Here is a 9970-nt window from a genome sequence, read left to right as displayed (position 1 = left end):
GGGGTGCGCCCCCGGGATGGGGCAGGGTGGGCGGGAATGCCGGCCACCCCGTCGGGGGAGGTGGTGGCCCCCTGAGGGGAGAGCGGGGTGCTGTTGTGTCCCTCCCGGTTAGCTGGCAGCTCGTTCTTAGCCCACCGAAAATTAGCCCCGCAATCTGACTGCCCGAGCCTGGAAATTACGTGAAGCACTCAAGTAGCTTGTGAGCCGTTCGTTAGCTCCGCTTAATTTGCCATTTTCAATCAGATCTTTTCCAAAATCGATCCTGAGCAGGCCGAACAACCTGGGGGAATCGGCGCCAGTGGAAAACGATCTGTGGAAAGTAAGCAGGGATCCACAGCAGTTGAACTTCAGCAAACCCGCCGTGCAAGCCGAGGGCGAGCAGTGGTGTTTGCCCAGGCAGGGCTGGGCTGGGCTTGCTGGGCGCACGGTGAGGGGCTTTAGGGTGGTCCTGCCAATTTAGAGGCTCATGTACCGAACCTCTGTCTCATGCGCATCAGTAGCCAAATGAGTGTTAAAGGCTAGTGGGTTTTTTTCACTCGCTTATGATAAAATAAAAGCCTTTTCGTACTCGTGGGTAGTATAGGTTTAAAAGTGGATTTTGAATTCTGCTCCCGATGCCGAACGATGCAACAGACCCGGGCTGGGTAACTGGCATCGTACTTGAGCATCTATTGACTTGCATAGCAATAGGCAGGAACGTCAAAACCCAGCAGGCCTGGCAGAGGTTGTGTCATAGTGTACATGCACTTACCACTTCTGTTGGCATTTAGAGATGGTTCACCTGGGTTAGGGCTCCGTTCTTCAGCCTGTACGGCCTTTAGAGGCAAAGGGATTTATATGCAAAGAAAATTAAAGCCACTGTGCTGGACGGTGAATTGTCTCCGGGAAAGGACTTCATTTCCAATAGAATGTTCTGTCAATTCAAAATATATGCTGAGGCAGTCAAAACTGAAATCTCTTTCTCTTTAAAAATACTGTGCAATAAAAGGAGTGTTTTCTAGGCATTGAAAATGGCATGAGGGGGACTGCACACATAATATGGTGACCTTAGGTGTCTTCAAAGAGTTTTGTCAAGTTGTGCAACACCTGACATACTTTTATTGTTCCACAGGCAAAGTAATAGTTCTGTCATTCGATCAAATTCACCGACAACGACATCTCAGATCATGGCCAGAAAGAAAAGAAGAGGGGTATGTTGCATTTAATTGTTTTCGTATCTGACAATTTGCATGTGTGCTGTGCTTTTGACCTCCAACACTTTTTATAAACTTAATGTGTTTTGTTTTTTTGGGAATAGATTATAGAGAAAAGGCGCCGTGATCGTATAAATAACAGTTTATCAGAGCTGAGGCGGCTTGTGCCAACTGCTTTTGAAAAACAAGTAAGCCCTTTTTTTTTTTTTTAAATTCTATATCTCATCTGGCAATGCTAGTTCTCTTGTAAATCTCATTAAAATAATACTGTATGTGTCCTGATCTGGCACAAAGCAGGCATTTCAATAAAATGCTTTGTTGTGGCAAAACTATTAGAAACATAATTCATTATAAGGCTGAGAAACATTTCCATTCTTTGGCTTGTTTTTCCCTTAAGGGTAACTGTGTTCATGTTGCCTCTGTTCTTTCAATGAATTCCAGTAGTGGCTTTGTTGAAAATGTGCTTTACTCCGTATTTTTTAAAAAAACTACACAAACACGACATAACTCTCCCAAACCTGTATGTAAATTATCCTTCTGTTTAAATCTTTAAATATAATCTCCTTTGCCCCTACTTTAAGAAACCTTTATTTTTAAATCTTATCATTGCAAACTAATCAGTCCAGTTTCCTTAGAAAGGAACAGACAGTCTGGATTATTCACATTTTAAAATAACTCCTTAGAACCAGAGGTTCTAGGAGGTGGAATAGGCCCATGTTTTGTGGGCTAGTGAAGTCAGTGATATATTCAGACTTTCAGTGAGAAAGTATTGAGCAGGAAAACTGTAAGGATCCAGCTAACTTTGGCCCGACTCTGTGGTCATGAAATTTTAGACCAAAATCTTAGAATATAATCTGTTCTTTTAAAAAAAGGCTTTTTGTTTTTGCCAGTAAAATTAATTTTTTTTCAATATCTTGATTTTTATTTTTTGGGCTTTGATTTAATATTTAGTCTTGTTCCTGTTTTTCTGTATGTGTCCGAAGATCTATGGATGTGTGCAATTGACACCGTGTTTCAATAAAAAGGAAACATCTGAAAATAAATAACCTGACTTCCTTGTAGTAGTAAAATAAAAAAACCCAGAAAATAAAAATCTGAGAGCAGGACTGGGAAGTGCTGGATGCCAGTGGTAACTACGTGGCAAACACTGCACCGTATTAGGCCTGTTCCATCCCTGGCCTGAACAAAAAAGCTGGCTAAAACTGAATTTAAGTATTGGTGAGAGCATCACTTGTGTCACCTGCAATATGATTTTAGTAACTGGTAGTTGTCACTGTGCCCTTGCATTGGTACTGGCAAAACAGCGACAGAGATATTTTCAGCTAGATAAACAGGGGCAAGAGACAACAGTTGTTTGTCCCATTTTATTGTTTATTTCTTGAAAACCACAAACATTATAAAACAAGTCCTAGAAGAGGCTTTGGAAATTACCCAGCGCCATGCAGTTTTTAGCTATTAGTCACTCTCGCTGAGACAGCTTGTACTGTGTCTATGGAAAAGATGAAGTCTGAGAAAACTGCAGGATGTAGTTACATGTAAAATGGGGAATTCTGACCAAAAATTAACACGCACACCAACCTTTGTATGAGCAAAGCATTGAAAGCAATAAGCAGATTGAAAAAAAATGCATTGGTGTAAAAATGAGCACGCGCTGTATTTGGATCAGAAAATCCCACCATTTTTCTGCAATATGCCAAGGACAAAGTCATCAGTCCTTTTCCAGCTCCTTGACATTCAGCTCACTGGAGTTTCCAAGCTCGAGGTTTAGTTTCGCTTCCGCCTCCTTCCCTTCCCAAATCACAGCGCCGCTCTCGAGACCATAGCAGAGATGGGTGCTGTGGAGGAGGGTGTAAACCTTCCCTAATTCGCACACGTGCCAGCTGGGTGAAGCTGAGTGAGACAGTGAGGTGGCCTAGATGATAACTAAGAGAAAGAAATTTGCTTGCAGGATGCGATCCACCGATATCTGCGGCTTGTTTTAGCTGATGCCAAGGGATGATCTCTTCCTGGGAAATAACATTTGTGTTGTCTGGGAGTGCTCCAGATATTGAAAGGAATGCTACCAGGCAAAATAGTTTTATTTATATATTAATACTACCTTTTGAATTGTATTTTGTACTTTTTCAGTACCTGTTGTAGCTCTGTGAGCCACCCCTAGTATCAGAAAAGATTTTTATTGACAGAGGAGCTACACCCTTGCTTTTTCACAGTACTTAGTCCTTACAACTAGGTCTCTCACTAACTTAAAATACTGTGGACTGTGTAGCTGTTTTTTCAGTTGAGAATAAGAATTAAATATTCAGCAGCCAAATAAGGTGCTGAAAAGGAACAGGTGATTAAGAGAGGGACAGTGCTGGGTATGTGTCCGCAGGGACATCTACCGGTAATAGCACAGAAGGTAACGTGTCAGCAGGATCTTCATTAATGACCATACGGACCCATCTTGTCAGCTCTCCATTTGTGTTTGTCATTAAAAAGAAGTCCGGGAAGTTACATATTTCTCTCATTTCATAAAGATGTCATCCTACAATACCTTCAAGGCTGGAGCTACACTGAGCTACAGCCCTAATAAAGCAAAATTCTGCTGCTGCTTATGTCACTAGATAGGAGATGGCATTAGTTCTTAGACAAAGTCTGGAAAGCAGATGCTCACGAAAGAATTAAGATGAAAATGTCCTAATGATAGGGGAAATTGAAACCATAAGGCTGAGCTCAGTGGAAAGTATATCAAATTAAAGTTTCTAGTACCCGTAAGCCTTTATTTATATGTTTCTCTTATCTCAAAGGGATCTGCCAAATTAGAAAAAGCGGAAATACTGCAAATGACAGTGGATCATCTGAAGATGCTGCAGGCGACAGGAGGTAAAGGTAAGGAGCCAATGATTTCTTTTTTAATATTTGGGGAAATCTCAGCAAAAAAAAAAGTGCTTTGAGGAGCTGTGATAGGCGTTTCCAGATTAAAGGAGTGGAAATCAATGCTAATGGCAGGATTGAACTCGTGGGAAAGAACTACTGGGACAAAAGAAGCACTTGACCCTGGGCTTGTGTTTGCTTTCATAACACTGTGGGAGTAAAGGCTTCATTCACAGGCAGCCCAGTCAGAGATTTGTTTGGGGTTTCCAAAGAGCACTGAAATCTGCACAGGGAGACAAAACAAATACACAAACACCAAACATAAACAGAAGGTTTGTGGCAACAATTGTATAGCACAAAACCGATGCTAAACCTCATTATCCAGCAGCTATACCGAAGGAAGTGGATGGAGAAGAACTTTATTTTTAAATATTTTCTTTGTTCTGGAAAGACTTTTCAGTGCCAGGTTAGACCGTCTCATTCACCAGAACAAAACCCAGTCTTGCTCCATACAGCTCCAGGTATCTGATAAAGCAGACAGGCAGGAGGCTAGCTGTGCTCTCTGCACTCATATTTCTATGCCACGTCTGTGTGTCAGAGGCCTGGGTAGCTCCCTGTTAATGGGTGCTGGTGTGAAACAGTGGCTGCACCGGCTGACCCGCTAGATCAGCCGACTGCCAGGAGTTGAGCATACCTCGCTTGTGCAAGCTGACAGTCCTGAAGCTGGAGGCCAAATGATTTCAGCCACCCACGAGGTGTTCTGTGTAGTCATGATTTTGGAACTTATTTGGAGCGAAAAACTTGCTGGCGTCCACGTCCCATGCCATCAACTGTGATCATTGTTCAAATTGTGGTAATGAAAACCAGCTGATTCTTCATTCACCCACTATGCCATATAGGTAAAGGCTAGAAAAGAAGCTGCTGCTTCTTTCTTCCTTTTTTTGATTAAAGTTTTTAGCGCATGATTGAATTACTGCTTCTTTCCGTACCTTGCAGCAATTACAAAACTCAACTTAGAACCAGTGCATGCATAACAACAGATGGCTATAGGAAAGCACGTTGAAGGCTGGTGGTCTGTTAATTGTGAAAATTAACAGCAAGCTGATGTATGTTTTTTCTACATGTTAAGGAGTCCATTTAAGCTTAAACTTTATGGGTGACTCATTCAGTGAGAGATGAAAGGAATATTATTGCCTACCAGCTAACAGACATGCCTCTGGATTCCTTGGAAAATGTGCAAAATTAAAAAAAGAAATTAATGTATATGTATAGAAAGTCCTTGAGGAAAGCACTGTTTAGTTGGTAAAGCTACACACTTGGAAGTTATGAAACACCAGAATTGATCATGCTTGTGCAATCTGGACTTGGATGCTCTGCGTGTGTGCGTGAAGGTGCCGTCTCTAATTGCGTGGTAGCGTTCCACAAGCTCTGTCTCACTCAGTGCACAGAGCAAACAGCACTGTCTGCTGAGGGAAGTGGTGGCTGTTTCACTTCATCCTCCCTGTGTGACGTGTGGTTCAGCTATCCCAGCCTGACCCCCACTTCACATGGCACGTTTTTCCTCTGAGGAGCTGAAGCAGCTCCCACCCCTCCAGTGTTGGCAACAACAGCAAGAGGGCCAGGAGGTGAACCCAGTCAGAGGCCTAATTTAACAGGAAGCTTCCTTTCCCTGCTTCTCCACCCAAAAAAAGTATATGGGGGATTTTTTTATAACTGGGTCAGTTGGCTCAGCTAGTGAGGGTGGGAGCCGTGAGACAGAGAGAGGTGTTGGCGGAGGCCCAGCCTCTGGCTGCTACTAGACAAGCTGGATGCTGTTAGCAGTCCCAGGTTCTGTGGTCTGGTCTCTTCCTTGGTCAGCCACTAGTGCTATGCATCTTCTGCCCAGGCTAATTCTGGCACACCTGTAGCAGTGCAGGGAAGGATGAAGTGTTGGGGTGTGAGGAGAAGTGATGCAGGCTGATTTCTGCAGCTGCCTCTCACACTATGGTCCATAGTGGATGGCCCATCCATGTAATACCTGATTGCTTCACAAATACTACAACTTCGTCTTCTCCTTCTGTCCTGCAGATAAGAGTAATCTCACTGCATGAATTAAGAAACTGTAAGAAAAAGAGGTTTGAGAATTAGTACTGGGCAAAGTTTAAGCCTGCTTTCCTGCTTACTTAATATTTTACTTTGAAGCTTAAGTAACAGTTTTAAATATAACTTCTTTGGATGTTTTTAAAGTAGATGTGTGTTTTTTTTGAAAGTGTAGTTATTCCCACTTCATAATTCATCTTGTGAACAGAAGTTTTTTGTATCAGCAAAAAAGTCAGTTTCATCATTTTTCCCATGGACAAAAGCAATTATTGCAGAAATGGGTCCTGATACCCTTATTCTCCCTCGCATTAAGGGCTGGGGAGAATTTCTCATCCTCCTCCTCATGCAGAAAGGAGGACACCCAGGATGAGGAATGCATTGGGCTCGGCAAGTCAGGATCGTGTCCGCCACTCTCAGCACACTGAGCCTGAGGTGGGCATAGTGGAAGGAAACTGAGTGTGGCTTCTGACCCTTCTCTGCTTTTCTGAGCTGCCAGGGTGGGCAGGCAGATGTCTCTGAGGACCTGTGCAGACTGCACGTTTCCGCCGCCCTGACGCGGGTGCGGGCAGTGGTCTCTTGTTCACGTTGAGTTATTATTTTGGCCTAGGGCCAGGGCTTTTTGCTGACAGTGCAAGCATGCACGGGGAGGAGTGATTTGTCAACAGTGAGTTGCTTGCTGAGACCTCAGTGTGGTTTTATTGCAGATTCACTGCAAATTTAGCTTGAGTGACTGATATCTGGGTCAGTAGCATGGGTTTGTGTAGCTCAAATGACCTGTGCCCTGTGTGCAGCGCAGATGGGTTACCAGGACAGCTGAAGTAAAACCAAGACTTCCCATTTGCTACAAAACACTGGCATGTACGCGTGTAGGTGGTGGTGGAGGATGTTCTTGGGTTTTGGAAGGAAACGAGAAAGAATATTTTTAAGTCCCTCTCAGAGGGGGGAAGCCAGAGAAGGGGAAACCTGGAAAAGATAATCATCAAAATATAATGGAGTCTGGGAGTCCCAGCTCTCATCTACCCTCTGTTTTTGTGTCTCGGCCACCATAGGAGACTGAAAGGGAGCCAGGATCACCAGGGCTTTGGGATGGCTCGTCACAGAGCCAGCAGCTCAGACTCAGAGGAAGCTGGTGACAATCACATCCCCCACATCTCCTCCGGTCCAGAAGGAGGGACAGAGGGAGGCTGGGAAGCCCTGGCTTGAGCCGAGTGCTCTCAGGACTCCCAGGCTGGCTGACTTGTGGCCAGAGCTGGGAAGCGGTTTTGGCTCTGCGTCAGCCCCTCTGAAGCTGCTGGAGGTCCTGGAGCCTCCAGCCTGGCTGACTGGCACCCGAGAAGGTACCCTCCTATCTCCCCACTGCTGGCATGCCTGGTCTTTGTTTCTCAGGATTTCACTCAAACTGAGGCATTTCCACAGATCATTTGGTTGCAGTGGACCTAGCAGGAGAAAAGCTTTGAGAAATTAGTGCTTGCTGACAGGAGTCCTTGGCCCCTCGTGCTCGCTGATCTGCTGGCCGAGCCAGAGTTTCTCTCGGGTTCAGATGAGTGAGATGGCCTGCAGCAAAAGTGCCATTGTGATTTGGCAAGAAGGGGTGTATAGTTGGGCACGCAGTGATGGAAACGCTCCTCTCTAGCTTGCAAATTTATAGAAGTGAAAAAAGCCATCTAAGGTGCTAGTGCTTTTCAGAAAGGCAGAGATTATTTCATGACAGAGTACAAGGTATTGCTGCCACGTTCCTCCATAATAAGGGCACTTGATCTTTATATATGGACACACATCGTTGTCATGCATACCTAAAAATTCTCATTGAATGCAAGTGGAAAAACACCACGCCAGCTTGGGAGTGAATAGGATATTATTCCCCCAAGGAGACTACATTTAAACTAAAATAGGAAAATTGCAAAAACTGGAATAGGTTTTTTTGGTTGAAGAGCTGCAACTTAAACACAAGATTTTATGCTATACCCTTTTAGAAAGAGCGTATCATTTCATGTGCATTTAATAAGACGTTTGTTTTTTTCAAATGCTTTTTTGTCCTGGGCCTGTGAGGCTCCAGTTGCTGTTTGTTGAAATACCTCATGGGCCATATGACTGTCAGTCTTCCATCTCCAAATTAGCAATGGCATTACATAAAACGTTTTCTCAGTAAAGCTTTTTATTGTGTGTGTGCAGAGTCATCACAAGATGTTTTTAGTTTGTAGTTAAGTAACACCGTATGTCATATTGTCTTAATGACTCTCTGAAGTAGATGGGACCCCGGCAGTTACAACAACTATCTCACAATGTCAAGAAATAGTTTGAAGCATTCGGATGAATGCCAGTGTAGGGAAGAAAAGGCAGGGTAGTACATGCAAGCTCTCTGATCTCCAGCCTGTTTCTTTGTGTGGATAAGCATCTCATTCACACATACAGGATCAACACTGCACTGCTGCAGCTTGCAGAGGAATTTCAGGAAAGGCATCATGTATCTTTTTAAGTGTCTTATGGACTTAGTTCTTTTCATGTGTATATTGTCTGCATAAACAACTGCAGCCTATTGCATTACAGGGATGGTGACAGAGATCGTTTACAGATCAGAGAACCAACTTCTCATATTCCACATCTTAACCCATAAATGGCAAATGGGTGATGGGGCAGCTGAGCCAGGACTGGCTGGGCTGTTTCACCTAGTATTGGCTGGGAAGCCAGCTCCACACTCAACACATCTTTTGCCCTCCCCTTGCAGGTTATTTTGATGCTCATTCCCTGGCCATGGATTTCATGAGCATCGGCTTCCGAGAGTGCTTGACAGAAGTCGCAAGGTACTTGACTTCAGTGGAAGGTCTCGACACATCTGACCCCCTGCGTGTTAGACTCGTGTCTCACCTGAGCACCTGTGCATCTCAGAGGGAAGCTGCTGCCATGACCTCCTCCATGGCCCACCACCACCACCCCTTGCATCCTCACCACTGGGCAGCTGCATTTCACCACCTCCCAGCCGCTTTGCTGCAGCCAAATGGACTCCACGCCTCCGATGCCACCCCATGCAGACTCTCCTCAGATGTGCCCCCCCATGGTTCCGCCCTGCTCACGGCCACCTTCGCCCACACCGATGCCGCCCTCAGAGTTCCCTCCGCTGGCAGCATTGCTCCCTGTGTCCCTCCTCTCTCTACCTCCCTCTTGTCCCTCTCAGCTACTGTTCATGCTGCAGCAGCAGCAGCTACAGCTGCTGCCCAGAGCTTCCCCCTCTCCTTCACTGGCACTTCCCCATGCTTCCCCCCAGCGCGGGCTGCCGCTGCCGAGCTGCGGCAACAGCCATCACCCCTTCGCTGGCTGTATCAGCCACTGCCAGCCCCCAGCAGGCCGGCAGTGGAGGCAGCACAAAATCGTACCGACCCTGGGGGACTGAAGTTGGAGCATTTTAAGTCCCCCCCTCTGTCCTCCCAGTCCAGCTCCCTCCTCTCCCTCAGCACACGCACATGTGCTCAACCCACGTGCCCACACACACCCCCCGCACATGGGCCTCTGGGACTTGGTGTGTCCTTCCTGCTCAGGATGCCCGGGTGGCCGCCTTCACCCAAAGGGCCTGAGAGGTGCCGGCAAGTCCACTGAAGAATGGCACAGTTATCTTCCTCACTGGGGTGCTGGAGAGGTCATGCACCTTGAGGGACCAGCAATGGCTTTCATAACAGTGTGACCATATCGGCACGTAGAGGTTTCCTGTGAAATACTTAGGAATATGTAGACATTAGAACTAATAATTCTCCAGCTATGCATCCTTGTTTGGCAGAGAGTGAGGGATTGTATCTACCAGGTCTACTCAGGCTAGAAAAAGAGTTTAAGTTTCATAAGTGCCTGACATTGAA

The 9970-nt window shown here is 45.5% G+C and overlaps 1 protein-coding gene across 1 annotated transcript; it reads left to right on the top strand.

Annotated features, from left to right (window-relative positions):
• Window positions 1-624: 624 nt before the first annotated feature.
• HEY2 (hes related family bHLH transcription factor with YRPW motif 2) lies at window positions 625-9630 on the top strand. The gene is given in 6 exon segments (XM_029962737.1): window positions 625-644; window positions 1112-1190; window positions 1298-1381; window positions 3980-4061; window positions 8851-9363; window positions 9366-9630. Coding segments are annotated over 6 exon segments (942 nt in total). The 3' UTR covers window positions 9530-9630.
• Window positions 9631-9970: the final 340 nt, after the last annotated feature.

This window comes from Manacus vitellinus, unplaced genomic scaffold, assembly GCF_001715985.3.
Source record: "Manacus vitellinus isolate BGI_N305 unplaced genomic scaffold, ASM171598v3 scaffold_4_pilon, whole genome shotgun sequence".
NCBI classification, from domain to species: Eukaryota; Metazoa; Chordata; class Aves; order Passeriformes; family Pipridae; genus Manacus; species Manacus vitellinus.
This window is presented reverse-complemented; position numbering and strand designations above follow the sequence as displayed.